General features: G+C 52.2%; 1 protein-coding gene across 2 annotated transcripts in view; it reads left to right on the top strand.

Annotated features, from left to right (window-relative positions):
* Window positions 1-6,541, top strand: part of RFT1 (RFT1 homolog) — a 36,137-nt gene extending 29,596 nt beyond the window's left edge. The window contains exons 12-13 of one of the 2 annotated variants that reach the window (XM_059389941.1): window positions 5,510-5,759; window positions 6,063-6,541. In XM_059389941.1, coding sequence (XP_059245924.1) covers window positions 5,510-5,759; window positions 6,063-6,230 — 418 coding nt within the window. In that variant the 3' untranslated portion in view covers window positions 6,231-6,541. The remainder of the gene's footprint in view (window positions 1-5,509; window positions 5,760-6,062) is intronic. The other variant, XM_059389943.1, reaches the window with a different exon arrangement.
* Window positions 6,542-19,779: the final 13,238 nt, after the last annotated feature.

Here is a 19,779-nt window from a genome sequence, read left to right as displayed (position 1 = left end):
GAAGGGCTGTGTTAGCCTAGGTTTGCAGCGACAGGCACAAGACAAGCTCCCCTCTTCTGCCTCCATGCCCAGCGCCCCAGTGGGTTATCATGGAGCTTCTTCAAGATATAGCATCCTACCCCCGAGACTCTCCTAGGGCCTGGAGAAGCTCAGGAGTCTGTGTCATCTCTCCTCCGAGAAAGGCCCAAGTGCACATACACATTTTGCCACCATTTTTTCCTGTCCGTTGACTCCATATCAGGACCTCTGCCCTGGTACGTCAGACAGTGGTGCCTGACACTGCTTATGTGCCTGTCACGGTCCCCTGTGGAGCTTGTTAGATGTGTGGATTCTTGTCCGCCCTTCCTCCACCCCATCTCCTAGCCACCTGCAGACCAGCAACCCCCTCAGGGATTCTGTGGGAACTGGCTAAGAGCTTCCGACCCACACCCAGGGCGTGTTCCAAACGCCAAAAGCGGCATGGAGGCGCCGCCGCTGGCAGATGAGGTTGAGGAGAAGGATAGAATTGAGAGGAAAAGGAGAGGAACAGAAGGCAAAGACAGCAGAGGGGTGGCTAGAGGGAATCGGGCATCGGGCACACGGTCCTTGTTATCCCTTTGCCCACTGACGCCAGGGTCTCCTGGGGGCTTTCGTGCTGTCTCTGTAAGGCCTTGAGTGCCTAGACCAACTGTACTAGCACTGAAGGGCTTGGGCCAAGGAACCTCATCACAGCCCCAGGAGATTTCCAATGATAGGGCGTTAGAAACTTCGGGCCCAGACCAGCTTATCAGTAAAACCACTCGGAGCCCTGTGACTCTCTACAGAGGCCGGTGGGCGTGACTGAGTGGAGCTTTCACAAAGCAGTAATGCCCCAGGTACGTGCAGGACGCACTGATGGATTTTACTTCCGTTTTATTTCATTTTTCAGACTGCCATGTCATGGCTCATTCTCTGAGTCAGTTGATTTCCCTGCCCACTTTTAGCTCCCAGCCCATAGTTTTCAAATATTTGTCCAGATAGGGTTTTTACATCGCTGGCAAACTACTTCGAGGCCATCCTCCTCACCCCTTATTTTTTTCATAGATGAAAAGGCCGATTTAAGTTTGATTTTGAGATAATGTGTTTTTATTTAAAAGGTGATTCAAACAGGAGATAATTTTTAGATACAATGTGAAGTATACTAAAGGAGGCGCTGAGCCCTGGTGGAAAGAGCTCTGGACTAGGAATCCACCTCTTTGAAGGGAATTTTGTGGTAATAATTTCAGCGTTAGTGTGGAGGGGGAGAGTCAGCATTAAGCCTGCTTAAAATGTTAAAAATGGATCTTACAATCAAACCATGAGGGAATAAAGACCAGTGGCTAGTTGCTTTCTTTCCTCTTACATAGCATTGAACCAAAAGAAACAACTTTTTAAGTTAGTTGTAATAGGATTTTGATGATACATAAACATCTGGAAAATTATTTTCATGATATGAGTAGTTAACATAGAGAAAAGACAGACCCAGTGCGCCTTCTAATGTACTTTTCATCTGCAGTAACGCACTTCCCCAAAGAGTTAAATGTGACTTTAAACATGGTCTTCCTATGTGTATTAACCACAGTAGCCTAGGTCCTGTCTGGGCCCCTGGCCCAGCCCCCAGCTGTGGTCTGAGCACATGGCACCTGGGCTCATCACAGACCCCAGCATTTTTTCATCTCTGTGAATTTAACCAGACTACCAAACTACCAGACCACCAAACTCTAGTAAGGATTTTTATGGTGGGATTGGGTAGCTTCATTAAAGGCCATCATTGATTTACATTTCAGATTCTTTTTTTTTTTTAAAGATTTATTTATTTATTTGATAGACAGAGATCACAAGTAGGCAGAGAGGCAGACAGAGAGAGAGGAGGAAGCAGGCTCCCTGCTGAGCAGAGAGCCCGATGCGGGGCTCGATCCCAGGACCCTGGGATCATGACCTGAGCCGAAAGCAGAGGCTTTAACCCACTGAGCCACCCAGGCGCCCCTACATTTCAGATTCTGAATTGAAAAAAAAAAATACCATATTGATCAAATCATGGGCTTTTACTTAACTTCAGGTCAATCCATGTTTTTCTAAATAAAAATAGGGCATTTGATTGGATGTGAAATATTAGAACATCCTTTGAATTCCAAGTTGCTTTTTTGTAAATAACTACATAATATATATCGAATATGACTGACGGGTTTTTCAACCCGCCCCATTGAAGAATTTTGTTCTGTTTTGTTAAGGGTGTCTCAGTTTCTTTTGTTCATTTGACAAGTGCTTTTTGAGCCTCTACTCTATCAGGCCTCATTTTAAGTCCCAGGAACATAGCAGTAAAAAGACAGACGAGATCCCTGCTTTCCTGGAGCTGACGTCGGAGAGGCAGACAGCAAACAAGTAAATAAATAAGGAAATACTGCACCATATGGATAACTAAAACTAGGTTATGCAGTGAGAGTGGGGCTCTTTTAGGTTGGGAGGCCCCTCTGGGAAGATGGCAGTTGGGCTGAGGCTGGATGACCAAGCAGAGTCTGCCAGGCACAGAGGTCAGCGATGCAAAAGCCCAAGACTGTCTGATTTGCTGGCTTGTGAATGCCCACCTTGGAACTGGACCCCGTAACTCAAGAAGTGAAGGGTGAGCGCGATCTTCTCACTTTGGCGGTAAGAGACTGGCGCCATCCCTTCCGTGGCTGCCGAGGCTACACTGATGGATGGCGGGTCTTGATGTGTTCAGCCAGCACCCACTGGGGGGCGCTTTGGTTGTTGCCATGGTCAACATCCTTGCCCTGCCGTCTCTTAATAAGCCTGATTTTAATCCCAGTATCTTCTTGGGGCCATGGAAGAACTAAGCGTTGACTGTTTTATAAGTAAATAATAACTGACTATTTATGTTAACTGAACCTTAAAAAATAGTCATTATTGTCACTAATTTTGCATTGATTTTAAAAGTGGCTTTTTTTTTTTTTTTAAGTTTAATAAGCATTTATTCCTTTAGGTAAACAGTCTATACACACAAAATATATATGGTTTAGGATCTCTTTCTGAGTGGAAAGGAATTTAGGTCTCAAGAAATTTTGAGCCTAAGTTTGCTGGAAATCATTTAACTGAGCTTAAGACCCCTGGAAAAAAATACAAAAACTGGTTCAAGGAAACCAGCAGTTAGATTTTGAAATCAAACTGCGGGTTGGGTCAGCAAACTTAGAATTGGGGAAGTTCCTCTTTTGTGTTTCCCACACTCAAATTCACCCTGGGAAACAGAAACCTGTCTACTGAAGATAAGATAGAAACACAGTGTGGTGCTATGCTTGACATCAAGATGGGTGCCGTTGATGGGCCAGCAAGTTTATGGTGGAATGGTAAGAAAAGTGACTGTAGACAACACCTAAGGTTATATCTGAAACTATAAACTGGTATTGACACCAACTACATTATTTTTCTCAGTAGCCTGTAGGAATGGATAAGGTGAGTTCACCCAAGATGACTTAAGACTTGGAATGAGCAATGGTGTACTTTTAAGTAAAGCCAACCATATTTTTTCCCCAAGGTGGCTTGTGGGTTCATAATGATCACAGATACCACAGATAAAGCATTTAAAATTCTGATCAAAGCCAATTTTAATTTTTCATCTTCACACTTAAAAGGTTATCTGATAGCCATCAATTTCTCAATCCTAATATTGGTTGCTAGCTTACAAATCTCAAGGTAAATTCATCTGCTTTACCTCGTGTTCAATTTCCATCAGTTTTAATATACACCAGTATAAATATCATTACTGACTATTTTGTATGAAATTCAGTGTTCTACAGATCCCATGGAGTTGTGGGATAGAACAGGAACCTTTGCCTTTTATGTGAACTTCAGTGGTACTGTGGAGATCAAAGCAATTTTGTTTACCTTTATTTTCATTTGTAAGAGAACCCTCTTGCAACAGGTTTATTCAATTTAAAAAAGTGGTATTTTAATTGCATCTTTAAATTTCTTTTTTTCCTGAAGTGGATTATGCTTTTAAGGCTCTAGATTTGTGAGTTCTGGAAAGTTCCACAGCTGTAGAGCCCTACTCTAGTGAAAAACAGTGGACCCCATTATCAGCTCTTCCCAAATGGCCACACCAAAGAAGCCACACTGTTGAATTAGCATAAATTAACTACTGATTTCATTCATTATTGACATTTTACTTGGAGCTGGGTGAGGATGACTTTGAAAGTTTGTGCATCTATAGTCCCCACTCCAAGGATTTGAGATGGTTTCTGGGGGGAAGAAAGACCATACATCTCTGTTCTTTTTTGGAAAAGAGGTCAGATAACTAACCCGTTTGGGATGGCCCCCACCCTCAGTGGCTTGTTGTGAAGTTGGCCCTTCTGATCATTGGTCAGTAGTTAGGGAAAAGCACACCTCCCCTGTTGGGGGAGTGTGTGTGTGTGTATGTGTGTGTGTGTGTGTGTGTGGTAGTAGTAGTAGTAGTAGTAGTAGTAGTAGTAGTAGTAATAGTAATAGTAGTGGTAGTAGTAGTATCACCCCCTCTGATAAAGTATATCTCTATAGCATCTTGGGCTTGGTCAGCCCAAGAACTAGTACCTGGGCATTCAGCAGACACAGTGGCTTTCTTACCACCCCCTCATGTGCGGAACCTGAGTGGCCTCCCTAACCTAGCAGACAGGGCTGGGGGACCTAACAGTTTGCTTCCCTCAACAACTCTGTATTAGAATTGCCTGCTGCTCACTAAGCAGAAACCCAATGCTGTGGCTCTGCTACAAGCCTTTTGGAGGACTACAGCAGCTGTTTCATCTTTGCTGATACTCAGTTTCCCTTGGTGAGGACTGAAGGTAACTAAGCTAACTAAGTGGAAGGGTAGCATCATCTATCCAGTGAGGAATCCAGAGAGCTCTGGACACAGAAAAGATGTGTAAGAGTCTGAAGGTCACTGTCATGGTTCCGGCCTTACTCCCTGTGTGCATGTCATTTTGAAGGCGGGTTACTTACTTCAAGTGAGCGCTACAGGCCAAGGTTATAGGGTTTCTCCATTTCCCCAAGGGAAATGGTGTGCATTTCCTTAAGTTGAGGGACCAGAGTCAGGTCACTCCTTAGGCAAATTGCCCAGCCTCCCTGTGCCTGGTTTCCTTGTCTCTGAAATGCAGCCAGATCTCACAGGGCAAGGGTCACGTGTGTTCACTCATCAGCATAGGCCTGTGCTCCTGACGGGCTGTCACAGAGTTGGCGTTCATGTATAATTATTATCCGTGTCATATTCTTGTGCCTCACATTCAATACTTGGGCTGAACAGGATTTTTATGTGTTTGGATCACAAAATGTCACTTAAACTAATCAGTGATCCTTAAAAACCATAATACCTTGAGTTGTTCATCTCCTCATTCTTCTCCATACAGTGTTCACAGCTAAGAAAACCAGCTGGGTTACTGCTGCTCAGAGGTGCTCTCTGGGATTCCATGGTCACAGCCGCTCGTTTTGGAGCAGGCTTGTTCAGGACAAGGTACCCACTCCCCCGCTTTGCTGCTCTCCCTCTCCACAGGTACAATTTCACAATGCTGGCCCTCTCGTCTTCATTCCTGGGGTTATCCTACCTCCTGACCCGATGGTGCGGCAGCGTGGGCTTCATCTTGGCCAACTGCTTTAACATGGGCGTTCGCATCACACAGAGCCTTTGGTTCATCCACCGCTACTATGGAAGGAGCCCCCATAGGCCTCTGGCGGGCCTGTACCTGTCACCCACCCTCCTCGGGGCATTCGCCCTCAGTGGTGGGATTACCAGTGTTTCTGAGGTGAGAGCCCCTGCAGGCCCCCCACCCCCATACTTTTGCAGTTTGCCCATTGTTCGCTGGCTCTGCTCTTCCTGGACCAGCTGGGCAAGTAGCTGCCTCCTCTTCCCCCTTCCCCAAGCCTCAAAGACAGCATGTCTTGATAGATGTGGCCAAACTGAGTCACCGGTAGGAACAGAGTTAGCCCCTCGGTATGCAGCCGTCATATCTGACTCCAGCCTGGAGCGGCTGGGCCTCTGCTCCCCTGGCTTGCCCCCGATGGCCAGGTGGAGGGGCCCGAGTGGTGACGGTGGTATCTCTCCGCAGGTGTTCCTCTGCTGTGAGCAGGGCTGGCCAGCCAGGCTGGCACACATTGCTGTGGGGGCCTTCTGTCTGGGAGTGACGCTTGGGATGGCGTTCCTCACAGAGACCAAGCTGATAAACTTCTTGAGGACTCAGTTCGGTGGGTCCAGACTGGCCGACAAAACCTCGTGACCTCAGAGGCATGGACACCTGTGGCACCTGGACCAGCTGTGGGGCGGTTTTGTGGGCAGAACGCATTAGCCGTGCAGGAGAGCCCTGCTGAGGGGTCTGCAGTGGGGGAGGACTGACCGAAGTGGGGGAGGACCGACCCCGGTGGGCGAGACATCGGAGAAAAGCGCCGGCTTGAATGCCATCCGTTTGAAGCCTCAAGCAGGAAGGAGGAGTTCCAGTTCTAAGAAGTTCTAAGGAGTTCCAGTTCTGGTCTAAGAAGACCAGAGACTCTTTAAAAATAGATACATTATTTTTGTCACCATTTTGTTCTCATCAACATTTTTCTTTTTGGTTAATGTATTCCTTTTGGGCGTAATTGACCTAAGGAGCTCCGTAAGGCAACAAACTGTATCTTGGATATGATAGTTAACAATAATCTGGGCCAGAAAGAGAGAGGTAGCCATTTTACATGTCACAGGAACATGCCACTGTAAAAGCAGGAAGGAGACCTGATGTTGTGCACCGAATGAGACCAGAGGTGGCCCAGGAGTTGTGGCTTCCCCCATGCAAACCCTGTGGTCTGGCTTTTTAGAGAGGGAATGACATTTCTCAATGAGAAATCCAGGAAATGAATACAAAGTTTTTCAGGTTGCTTTTTCCAGAGTTAGCTAGGGAGAGTCTCTCACCTCATCGTCATTGCGCGTGCCCTTGACGGCGTGCCTTCCCAGAGCCAGTGCAGGTTGGCGCCAGACCCCTGGCCTGCCACATGACAGAGAAGGCTCTGAAGGAAGCAGAGATCTGGTGTGAGCTACCCTCGGCCCCTGAAGGAAACACTGCTCATGTGGGGATTGCACGGATGGCAGCCAACGGTGAAGTGGTGTATGATTTCCCCTCAAACAAATTGGGGTAAGTGCTATATGGCAAGCCCTTCCCACTGACCCATTGCTTCCTGCACTGGTCAGTAGACCTGAATGACAGCTTCAGGACCAGTGTGGCAAGCCTGGGGGCCTGGTGCTCCAGCCAGCAGTGTGAGCCCAGGCTGAGGCCCACCTCCCTGCATCCCGCATCGTGCACCTAGCAGGCAACGTTCTTGGGCAATGTTCTGAGGTGACAAGGCATCTTTCTTCTTTCGATAATGTATTCCTTTTGGGTGTGATTCACCTTTGCAGCTACGTGCACAGACAGTGGGATGATAACAGTAGTCATCTGGGCTTGATGTCCCAAACTTGCTGTTTACACCCAGAGAGCAGGGCACCTTGCATCAGAGGGAGGTTTGGCTAGAATGCACATATTTAAATCCACTGGCCAGGAGCCAGAGCCGAAGGGCCAAGGATCAAGACCCATCAGCACACTGAGACTAGCACCCAGGCACTTGGGCATTTTATGTATTCAAAGGGAGAATGCTTCCCGCTAGTTGGAAAAATAGCTACACGTAAGGTATCCTGACCAGTTAGAGACCCTCCAGAAGCATGGCCGTGGTTATGGTCTTATGAGGCTCGGTCAGGCTGCCTCAGAAGAACCGATTGTCCCATGGTGGGGAGTCCTAGGGTGGGTGGGGGCGGCACACACTGAGGCAGACCTCCTCCCTCTCATGTAGTTTTGTCTCTTGATGCACGGAAGTGAACCTTAGCCCTCACAAGTTCCTTCCCTGCCACCCTGGAGACCCACTCCCTCCCCCAGAACCCTGTTACCCACCCCATGCCCACTCCACCCCAGACCCCAAGTGAGGCCCTGCAACTGCCTGCCTCAGAAGTGCTGGTGGTGAGTCAGAAATGTAGGTTCCCAGGACCCATTCCAGACCTTCGCAACCATTGTCTCTGGGGGCAGGGCTCTGGGATCAGCTTTGTTAGCGAACCAAGGTTAGCACAACCCATCGCCCTCACCTGCATCAGGGCCTGAGACCTGTTGTCCACAATGTCCGTCCTCTGCTCCAGGAAGAGTCGCTGTTGCCTGGACACTGCCAGCCCCCCAGCTCGGGAGCAGGCCCACTCAGGTTTCTGCTCTGCTCTGCTCTCCGGCGTGGAGAGAGGCTGTGCCTGACAGTGCCCGCCTGGCCTTGCCTCGTCCAAAGCTGTCCCACCGGCGCTTCTGTTCGCACGGGGCCGCTGTAGGCAGGAGCAGCTCCTCTTGAAAGATGGCCAGCCGGGCCGGCAGACTGGGGCTCCTTCCCACATCCTACTTCCCTGTTTATAGGAAAAGCCCCATGGGAAGCGGGTGTTTACTTACCACTAGCACCTGCCCCCTGGGCTGTCTGCCCGGAGGTAGCCGGCCCTCTGCACTTCACCGACCTCTGCCGCCACCCCCTGGCCGCCTCCAGGAAGTGGAGTGCAGTTGGGCCTGAGCTCTGCCTCTGGAGCTTTCCCTTCCTGACTTCCTGAAGCCACACGGGTGCCCCAGGGAGCTTGCATACACGTGTGCTGAGCTGCCTTGCTTTCCCCAAAGGGCTTCTGGGGGGATTCACACGTTTGGCTTTAAGTACCACTTAAGATATCAGGAGGCTCCTTCTCCATGGAAACAAGTTTGTAAAGCACATCCTTTTATGAAACGAAGAAGCTTTGATGGTGGAAATAGCGGCATTCCTTCTGTGCTGCTCTGGCTGTGCCTTCGAACTGGTAACCTCAGATTGGGCCTCTTGGGTCGCTCTGTAAGGGGCTGCTGCTGCCTTGCCCGTTCCTGCTCGCTCCCGGCTCGGAGGTGCTGTGCGCTCTGTCCCACTCGCGGCCACCCGCCAGCCTGATGCCAGCAGGGCACGCCCTCCTGCCTGCCTCCTTTCATCATGAGTTTGTGTTGCCGGTTTCATGCCAGTCTCCTGATTTGCAAACAAATCCATTATTTTTGCATCTCTTCCTTTCAAAGAAGAAAAAAAATTCCAAAAGGAAGGTAGGCCAATGGCTTGAGTACGTGAACCGTCTTTATTCCTTATGGTAACTTTTCTCCGCACACGGATGCTGTGCCTGGGCTGTGGGTCCTGACTCACAGGGGGACCGTTGCCTGGCCTCTGTGAGGGAGCCTTCTGTGTCCGGGGCAGAAAGACCTGGCAGCGCGCCCCTGCTCTTCCCTTCCCGCCCTGAGCGCTGTTTCTCTTTGCTTAACTGTGCACTCCTCTCTCCGGTCTTCTCTGTCTGGCCTGGACCTCATCTTGGTCTTTTTTTTTTTTTTTTTTTTAATTAAGCAGCCATTCCTTGACATGTGAGTTCATATATTGGGTCAGTAGGGCAAGTGTGTTATTTTAGTGTGATTTGGGGGGAGCCCACAGTACCTTTATCAGGTGCTGGACCGTGTATTTACTTCGGACATTGGACTTCTGAGCTGATCAGATGCTATTGTTTTCTTCTGCCCTGCTTGCTGTGCCTGGGTGGGGGAGCTTTTAATGTCAGTATTTCATTTGCTAATTAACTTTCAAAGGTAGGGGGGAAAGATGCTTTTTTGGAAGAGTTTGAGGAGAAGGAAGGACTTCTGTTGATTTGCACCATCTCTTTGCCCCGTTACCATTGCATTATCAGTCTTGCTATTTTTTTTAAAATTTTATTTATTTATTTGACAGACAGAGATCACAGGCAGGCAGAGAGAGAGGAAGGGAAGCAGGCTCCCTGCTGAGCAGAGAGCCCGACTCGGGGCTCGATCCCAGGACCCTGGGATCATGACCGGAGCCGAAGGCAGAGGCTTAACCCACTGAGCCACCCAGGTGCCCCTCAGTCTTGCTATTTAATGTCAATTCCTTTTTAACCAGAATCATCTGGGTCCATCGCAGTAACGTTGGAAAACTGGGCTCCTAGTATCATTCGGCCTCCTTTAGGGTCCTAATGAATAAGACCTATAAATACTTTTTTTTTTAAAGATTTTATTTATTTGTTTGGCAGAGAGAGATCACAAGTAGGCAGAGAGGCAGGCAGAGAGAGAGAGAGAGAGAGGAGGAACAGGCTCCCTGCTGAGCAGAGAGCCGGATACGGGGCTCGATCCCAGAACCCTGAGATCATGACATGAGCCCAAGGCAGAGGCTTAACCCACTGAGCCACCCAGGTGCCCCAATAAATACTTCTTAATGAACAGAAGTTGCTGCGTGCTCCTGTCCCAAAGTGCAGTCGGTTTTTTGCCCAGCAACTTCTCCATCATCCCTTGGCAGTGCGGCTTAGGTGGAAGGGGCTGGAGGTGAGGTGTAGGGAGTTCGGTCTTTGCCTCGTGACTAGATCCTCCCCAGAGTTAGTGCACCCACACCTCCGCACCAGCCCCTGCGGGCTCCAGCGCCCTCATGGAGACCCTGCTCCCAGCTTGTCAGAGCTAGTGCTGTACACTGTGCCCCCGCCATCGAACACAGCAAGTGTACATGTGCACAAAGTTGTGGTTGGCGAATTGGCACACTGTGTTGTTGCTGGGGCAGGTTCCTCAGGAATTGAGGGCCCCTGGATGCTGTACCCGAGAGGCCCAATGAACACGGGGCCCTGGGAGCCAGGGAAGGAGGGAGCGGTGCCTGCGAAGCCACCTGGCTGGGAGGCTGGAGGCCTGGCGCAGGTACCAGGGCAGCTCCCGGGCCTCTCTGCTCTTTCCGGCCTCATGCTGGGGTGATTCTCGCCTCTCCTGGGGCCCAGACAGCGGGGTGGAGGGGTGCTTAGGCTGGTGGGTGGTGCAAGGAGTCATCCTCAGAACCGGGTGCTGCCTCAGGGCAGGGGCCTGGGCTTTGCCACTGATGAGACCTTCTCTTTCACCTTTTCTTTTGTCTCCAGCCCCCAGTCCTCTCAGCTTTAACTTCTGTTCCCTGTGCAAAACGCCTGCAGGACAAAGAGAGCTGGCGCACATTATCCCTATAGGGCTGAGTCCGTGGGTCAAGGTCATAAGTGAGCCAGTGGCTGAGCCGCCCATGGGGCAGCTGAGCCCGGTTCAGTCTGCTCTCACCCCACCGCTCTGGGTGGGGGCCAGGCAGGGTGGTTCATGCCCTCCAGGGTTGCCCCTCAGCCTCAGGAGCTGCGTAAGGGCCCACGGTAGAACAGCTGACTTGCGAAGGAATCTTCTAAAGCCCCATTGGTTTGCCTCATTTCCTCCCTCCCTCCGGTGGCTGTGTCCCTCAGTTATGACCCTGTTGACCCCGCTGTGTCAGTGTTGCCCTGGCTGACAAATGCATTTGGCCGAGGCCACCTGGTTCACAGCGCTTGGTGGGAAAGGAGCCGAGAAAACCGGGGGATGGGGGTGGGGGTCTCAGTCCTCGCATCTCATCCCTACCACCCTGTCACAAACCGGGGCCTTGAGTCAGGGCTCTGAGGCCGTCAGAGCAGGCAGCGAGCAGGGACAGATTAAGACATGACTGCATTAGTCACACTGGACGTGACAGCTGAGCAGCGTGTCTCTGGTTCGTGTCTGAGAGACCCTGACACCCTTTCCAGTGATGCGGAAGTAACAGCGTGTGGCTTCCACGAGCCTGTGTGGCAGGGAGAAGCTGTCCGGAGTGAAAGCATGACTCACTGGGGGCAGCACGGGTTTTGTTCCAGGCTCATCTACTCCTCGCTCACTTCTTTGCACCTGCTTTTGGAAAAATCACAAAAAGTGACACAAGAGGATGACTTATGGGGGACCAAAGGGCCTCTCCCAGATGGCCTTTTCACTTCCACCCCATGCCCAGGCAAACTGTGGGACACCTCAGGTGACCCAGGCGCCTCCCTCCTTCCCATAGGTGTGCAGAACCCCCCCCCCCCCCCACAGCTGGTTAAATCTCCCCAGTCTCGGACCACACTCCACGCTCTTATCCAGGCCTCCTCAGGGCCTAGCATGGCTGTTCGGGGGCGGGGGGGCAGGGGGGGACGGATGATGAAAACACAGGAAAAGCAAACCTCTGTAGCCATGACAAAAATGGGAATGTTTTCCTCCGCACTAATCTCAACCAAACTAGGGAATGTTGCGAAAATAGCTTTCTGTTTCCCCTAGGGCATTCACAGTTTTATGAACAAACCAGATGAGCAGAGTGCATTTTTATGTTCCTGAACTAGAGCCCAAGATTCCTTCTTCCCCGTGTAGGGCATGTGATCCCCGAGTGGTATCTCCCCAGCGACAAGAGGATGTCTTGCAGGCGTGCAGATGTCAGGCCATGGGGGGCAACAGAAGGGACAGAGCCCCTTGCCATTTTTTCTTTTGTATCCTTGAGTGAAATCCGGCGGCACTCCGGCTCCCCGGCGGGGTGATGGCATGACGCCCAGGCACTCTGGCGACTTGGCCTTGCCTCCCCTCAGCTCTCCTGCAGCAAACCTGCAAACACAGGGCTGAGAGCCAGGCTCTGGGAGCAGGACCCCAGAGGTGTCCTGCCTGCGCCATTTCTTCCATCTGCACGGTCACTGAGGGAACCCACTGGCGGTTTCGGAAGCACTCGAGCAGGGTTTGGTTTTCTAAAGGGCATGTGGCAACACACACAGGCTGTTGGTTATGCTGCAGCCTAGCTGCCCTTGCCTAACTCACTGGGTGACCTTGAACACGCCCCTCTTGCTCTGCCAGTTAGGGAGCACTGACCACGTGCCGGGTACTGGGCGACCACACACCTGATGAGTGTCAGTGCTTAGATCTTCACAGCAGCGCTGTCTGTTGTCTGCGTGATGCAGGTGACGAAGCTGAGGCACAGGGAAGTCGCTTGATTTCCCTGGGCCACCTGCTAGGAAGAAGGTGGCAGAACTGGGGGTCTGCCCGACTCCTGAGCCCTGCCCGCGGATCCCATCCTTCCTGATGCTAAGGCCCGGTACCATCTGTGGTGGGAACGCCTGAGCGTGAGTGGGGAGTAGGGGCAGGCACTGTCCTGCTCCTGCTCTGCTCCCCCCCTGCCCCCCGCTCCAGAAAGAGCAGTGCTATCTTTTATTCATTTTGAAATTTGGCCATTAATTTAATAATTTGCTTGAAAGAAGAGTTCTTTTTGTTAAAAAAAAAAAAAATGAAAAAACCCACTTTGAAATCTACAGGACTTGATGTTTTGAAGCACTTTCCTGACCTTCTCAGGCTCATTTCCCCCTACAACACCTGCCTCAGCCCCTCAGTCTTCATCCTATCTTAAAGAATCTGAGGTTGTCGCTTTGCACAGGCATTAGCATTAGCTCGAATAAGAAATATTCGAGAGCAATCAATCTTAACCGAAAAATGATGTTGCGTTACAAAGAAAAAGCTCCCCCCGCCCAGTGTCTGTGGGTGTCCTTCTCCCCGGGAGATGCCACCGAGGAGTGGGAAGGCGGCTGACTTTGGGAGTCCCAGGCCACTTCCTCACTTTGCAGGAGAGCTTGCCCGCTGTGCTCAGCTTTCTCATCTGTCACTAGCCACCCTGCATGGCCCAGGAAAGGTGACAGAACAGAGGCAGCCCTGAGAGCCATGGGAAACAGGCCTCTGCAAGGCTTCCTACACACCCCATGGGCTCACCTCTCTGCCTGCTTTTCCTTGTGCTCCCCATCCCTTCGCCAGGTTTACCCCCGCCAACACTCTTTTTACCCCCCTCCATGCCCACCCCGGCCCCACTCTTCCACCCTGTGGACCCAACTCAGAGGCCTATATCAGGCTGAGCTCGCAGAGGAGAGAGAAGCAAAGGCATTACACACTCGGGAGCTCGCTGCTTTTCCTCGGCGCTGTCACCCACAAAAAGCATTCATCCGGGGCGTGTGGCATGGGAAACCCAGCTCCCTGTCCCTTTCCTCGGTTCCTACGGGGGCTGACTCTAAGGGTGCCCTGGGGAGCCTGGATGCTGTCCATCCCTACTGTCCCACCTCCATCCCTCACACCTTCCTCACCTCCCCAGCTGCTCGGCCCTTGCCCCCCGTCAGGCCCAGTTGCCCGTGCATTTGACCTCCCAGGCCGCTCTGTCCCCATCCCACTCCTTTCCCTTTCTTCCAACAACCCTGTGCTCTTTCTCCCTTGAGAATTAGGAAGGCAGGTTGTGGTGGGGGATCCTCCAGAGAGGAGGCAGATCCAGCCTCACTTCAGACTGTGTGACCTTGAGCGAGGCACTTTCCCTCTGAGCCTCAGTCGATTCATCTGAAAATGAGCGCAAGAGCACGTGCCTCCTGGGGTGTGGCCAGAAATGAAGGGAGGCTGTAGGGCCCTGAGCAGGGGTGCCTAGCACCAGCCGGTGTCTGCCCTGTGAGTGAAATGGTAAGTCTGCCCCACAGCGTCCATGAGGAACTGTGGCTCTGGGGACATCGGGTTCACCCCTGCCTGCTTCCCCCTCCCCATTCCCAGTCCACAGAAGTTACATGCATGTGGTTGAGAGTCTTTTCTTCCTCAAGCAGGAACATTTATTCCCCCTTTCCTTGAAGGTGAAGCTACACTTGAAGAGGAAATGAAAGCTCCTCTTCAGCCCAGCTTGCCCAGAGGAGCTAGTGAGGGTGAGAACATGGGTTGGGACTGTGCAAAGCCAGGCCTTACGCCCCCTGAATCTTGGCAGACGCTGGTGGCCAGGCCTGGGGAGGCAAAGCCACGGCTTCCGGAGGGGGCCTCCAGCGGCCAGCAAATGCCTCTCGCTGGCTCAGCCTGAGCGGCTTCCCAGAACAAGAGGGGATGCTTCGGAAGCTGGTTAAGTGATTTTCAGCAATTTCAGAAATAGCCTCCGCTGGTTTAGATTTCCCCACAGCCTTAGATTAAACCAGAAAGAAAAAGGGCCCCTGGTGATTAGAAGAAAGCGTGGCTTTGTCCTAGGTGGGCCAGCCGCTGTCTGCTGCTTCTGAAGGAGAGGGAGAGGCCCGAGTCAGTCCTGCCATGCGGGCGGGCAGCCTGCCACAGGCCCTGGCTCCCCCTGGCCTCAGCTTTTGGCCCGGGGTCCTGGCACCCCTACATGGCGTCACTCACCAGTTTGCCACGTCCTCAGCTCGAACCCGCTTATCACAGCTGATACAACACTTAGGGAGTTCTTCCTCCCTAAGCATTGTCTCTGCAGTCAGCGTATCAGACTTAACCTCTGAACTCTCTGTTTGCTTCTGTTTTTCCTTTGCTGGATGGGGATGAGGGTGCCAGGTTCAGATCAACTAGCCTTCTCTTTCCAGAAGCAGCTGGGAGGAAGAAAAAGGCCAGTTCTTGGGGTACCCAGTGGGTGCCGTCTTGAGTGCTACTGTTAAGGTGGGGTTTCCTAAAAACAGTCATGTGTCCACAGCTAGAACCCATAGATAGCTTGCAGACAGCAGGCATATCTGGGCCTGGTGCTGATCTTTGGGGAAGGAGAAAGGCTACTGACATTGAGTGTCTGGGGCATATCTCAGTGGTGGGGGTCTGTCAGGCCTTCTTCGTCCTCCTCTTCCTCCTCCTCAAAGAGCTGTGACCTGGGCGTGCCTGGTTCTAACCCACACAGCCCATTGCTCCAGGTTCCCCCATTCCCATCTGCCTCCACGGGCCACCCCTCCAGCCTCTGCCAGGGCTCCAGTCACCTTTGCAGCCTGGGAGATGAGGTTTTGGCCCTGGAACCCGCTGTTGTTCCGGATAACCAACAGAGCCAGAGAGCCTGAGAATCACATTCTAACTCCAGCCCTGTTATTGTCTACATGTAAGACCCTAGGGGTTAACTTGACCTCTTTTCCATCTCCAGAAGATTCTCATCTCTGCTCCCTATTGCTCCGGCACCATCATGGGAGCCAAGAAAAAGTCACTGTACAGCAGTTCTTGGGGCTGGAGTGGGGAGCTGGAAAGCAGGTGTGCCTGTGCGCTCAGAGGCTGGAGCCCAGGCCATGTTCAGACGGGGGAGGTGGACCAGAGTCACACGTCTGCATGCACTGTCTTGCCTGATAACAAATGGTTTTATCTCCTGATACTATGTATCAGGAGTATGTATTTTATGTATGTATCAGTAAGTATTTTATATATTTCTTAATATTAAATTGTAAATCATAAATTATCCTGTGTGCCTGTGTAGCTCAGTCGGTTAAGTGTTCGACTCTTGGTTTTGGCTCAGGCTCTGATCTCGGGGTCATGGGATCGAGCCCCATGTCAGGCTCTGAGCTGAGCAGGAAGTCTGCTTGTCCTTCTCCCTCTGCCCCCTCTGAAATAAATAAATAAACAAATAAGTGAAATGTTAAAAAAAAAAAAAAACTGCCCCAGGCAGCCAGTGCCCTGCAGATGGTGTAAAAGGCCACATCCTGTCGCTGCCTCTTTCACCTTACATGTCGCGCGCACACCCCGCACTGCTCCTCCTGACCTCTGCGATGCCCAGCCTTTTACCATGTGTCCGCACCTGAAGGTGGTCTCCGGCTTTTTGCTCTGTTGTAAACTGCACGGGAGTCGGGATCCTGACATGGAGACCTCTCCGTACCGGACCCGCGTCTGCATTTCACCTGCGCATGAACCTGGGCAGCACACTTGCCGTATCAGAGCAGGTCACCGCCTCCCAGCAACAATCAGGGCCTTATCGGAGCCCAAGGAAGTCCGGGATGGAGAGAAGGCGGCCCAGCGCATGCTGAGCTCATGACTGACCGGCCAGCCTGGAGGCCTGGACTCAGGACCTGCTGGCCAGTGGGCCAAGCCCCTCCTTTCACAGGTCCCATGTCTGGAAAGGGCTTCACGTGATACCAGGCACACCGTAATGGTCAGCATTAACCAGGGGATCACAGCAGCCTGTCATTTGAGTCACTTGACCAACAGTCTTACTGCTGATGCCAGGAACAGCGGGGCTCGGTATCCCTGGTGACCCCAAGCCAGCAATGAGGACATGAAGCTCCAGGCTCCGCTGCCTCCTTGGCCACAGCTGAAAGGCGAGTGTGCATCTGTTGCAAAGAATGGCTTCCCGGAAAGTGTCAGGAAAGTCACTGATGTCCCAGGTCTCCTCGGATTAATCTGAATAATCAGCCTGACGGCATGGGGAACTTAGGGACAAAAGACACCAGTAAGGAGAAAGGAAGGAACAGCCCAGGTAAGCGTCTCTGCCTGCTACTCCCCCTCCACCCTGGGGAAGACGTGCTCTCCCTCCGTGGGCTGGTAGCCGTGAGCCCTTGTTTCCCTGCCCAGAGGCATGGAGTGCATCCCATTACACTCCAAGCCCATTTTTGCAGCCTTTGTGGGTACTTAGAGAGCTGCCCAGTCCATAGGTTGAGTCTCTGGTCTTGACAAAGTCACCCCAAGCTCTCATGCTTTCGGCCACAGACCTGAGCGCAGATCCCCGCTACACTGTCTCCTGATTTCATGATTTACTGGGTGATTTACTCCCTCTTGAGCCTCAGACTGAACTCTATCTAAAGGCTACCTATTTTTTATTTTCAATTTTTCTTTTGATCAGAATAATCCGTGTCCAAAGTTTAAAAGTGGAGCAATATTACAACAAGGCTGATAACCCAAAAGGGACAGGTTCCCCCCCCTCCAACTCTGAGCTTCCCCCTTCCTGGCCCCTCCTTTCGGTCCTTCTGGCCGGTTCTTCTGTTTCCCTTCTCATTTCTAAATAATTTGCTTAGATTGCTATTTCTTGATTTTTCCCCGGTTAGAACATAGACCTCATAGTATGGAGAAATGAGCAAACTTTATCTACATCCCTCCCATCCTTCCAAAGGCACAGTCTGGGGCAAATGGACAGTCAGTGTTTATATGTTTTGAAACTATGTAAATATTGTTCTCTGCTAAACCAAATAGTATACTATTTCCTTTCTGCTAGAATCCATTGTTTTTCCTCAAGCTACTAATTATTATCTCTTTTCTTTCCATTGGCGACTGCCGCGTCTCCTCCCCCTCCTCCTCCTCCTTCACGCTCTACCCTACAAAGTCAGAAAACTCGGTGCAAACACCATAAAGACCTAAAGCAGGAGAGAGCCTCCAGCCTGAGGCTGCTGCAGCCCAGAGAGGTGACGCCATGTGAGCAGGACCACACGGAAGGTTTAATAGGACTGCACGTGAGGGCAGAGGGCAGAGGCAGTTCCTCCTGCTGGTCCTGAATGTTCCTTCCCCCGTGCTCTTTCCATCCCTACTGTCATTTGGTTGGGCCACAGGCTGGGCCACATTTTTCTCTGACCACCCTCCGGCTACCTGCCCTTAACCGTACTCAACCAGGCCGAAACTGTGAAGAGTCATGGCTCCAGATCCAGTCCTGAGTGTTTAGCACAAACAAAGTGACCTGCCTGGCCCTGGGAACAGCTGGCATCCAGGCTAGGAGGTGACCAATGACAGCCCAAGCCCCGGAGAAGGACTCAGTGCCCATGAGGCCCCTGCCCAAGTTCCCTGCAGGCCTCCAGGGTCACCAGCACCACCACCCCCCATCCCGGACAGGGCCATTCTTCCCCACTCCCAAGTCTCCTTCCTTGGGGTGCTGAGCTTTGACCCCACTCCCAGTGAGCTCTGATCTTTGTTGCTCAGAGTTGGCTAAGGTCAGCTCTGGGGAAAGTGTGGAGGGCCCAGCCATCCAGTTGTTTCCACAAAGGCAACCCTCAGCCACGGTTGCCTGAGTCCCTAAAAGCACTGCACACCCTTGAAGGGGACAGAGAGAGCCTCCTAAGTCCAGAGCTCTTGCCAGAAACCCCTGTGCCTCTCACATCAAAGAGGCCTGTGCATTGTCCGGGGCCACTGACGGCCACTGTCCCGCTTACCTCGGAGGAGACACACCAGAGTGGCGTCCATGTGGTTGTGCCAGTGCGAAGCCACATCTCAAGGGGTCTGCCCCTGGGCCGGGACCACCCCTGGGAGAAGCACCCCAGGAACAACGCTGGGACCAGGGAACCTCCTCGGCCTCAGCCATCAGGAAACAAGGAGTGAGCATCAGAGGCACTTGGGAAATTGAAGACACAGACATCCCTCCAAGCAGCTGCACACTTTCTAAACAGACAACTCACCAGGATCTAATCTGCAACTCAGATTCAATTGGCTAAGTAGGGAAGAAGAAAGTGTGTGGTTGTCATGGCAACACCAAATTGCCCAGGACTGATTGATCTCTAAGGTGGAGAAGGGAGGGGAACAGAGCCAAGCTTCTGTTTCACTGGCAGGGATGTTCTGGGGAATGGGGGCCAGGCTGGACCCACCGGCATTCTTCCTGTCCCCCCAGCTCGGAACTGCGGGCCTGAGCTGTGTGGTGCGGGGCCGAGGGGGGCTGGCTGGTTTAGGGTCCGCACTTAGGGGCTGGGCTCAGGTGGCTTGGCGTCTGTGCATAGCAGCTTGGACTTGGAGCCCCCTGCTCCGCCTGACCCCAGTCCTGGGCCTTCCTGCCCATGCTTGTGCCCTTGGGCCTGCTCACAGAGGGCACAGCCCCCGAATCCAGTCTGGATGATCGAGGAAACAACAGCTTCATCAGAGAGCGCAAACCACAGCCTCACGGAGGAGGATATGGGGCCGATCCTTCCACTCCGCAGCACGCCAGGCTGCCAGTCTGGCCCTTCCTCCTCACCAAAAATGAAATGGAGCCAGCTCAATGGGTTGCCAGTGTGGACCATGCCAACCTGGGCCCAGGCCTGAGACCCACCTCATTGCTGCTCAACCTCTGACCATCCAGGGCCCCTAGGAGGAGGTCCTGGCCCTCAGCAGGCCTCCAAGGCCCCGCTATGGCTGTGTATCATCTTTGGGGTTGCAGGGCCCAGCCATAGGAGGGGCTCCGTGGACACTCTGTGCAGGGATGAACGAGTGAATGCACGAGCGGACGGCTGGATGTGTGAGGACCGGGAGCAGA

The sequence above is a fragment of the Mustela nigripes genome, chromosome 2 (assembly GCF_022355385.1).
Source record: "Mustela nigripes isolate SB6536 chromosome 2, MUSNIG.SB6536, whole genome shotgun sequence".
Lineage (NCBI taxonomy): Eukaryota > Metazoa > Chordata > Mammalia > Carnivora > Mustelidae > Mustela > Mustela nigripes.
The sequence above is the reverse complement of the archived record's forward strand: the minus strand, read 5'-3'. Positions and strand labels throughout refer to the sequence as shown.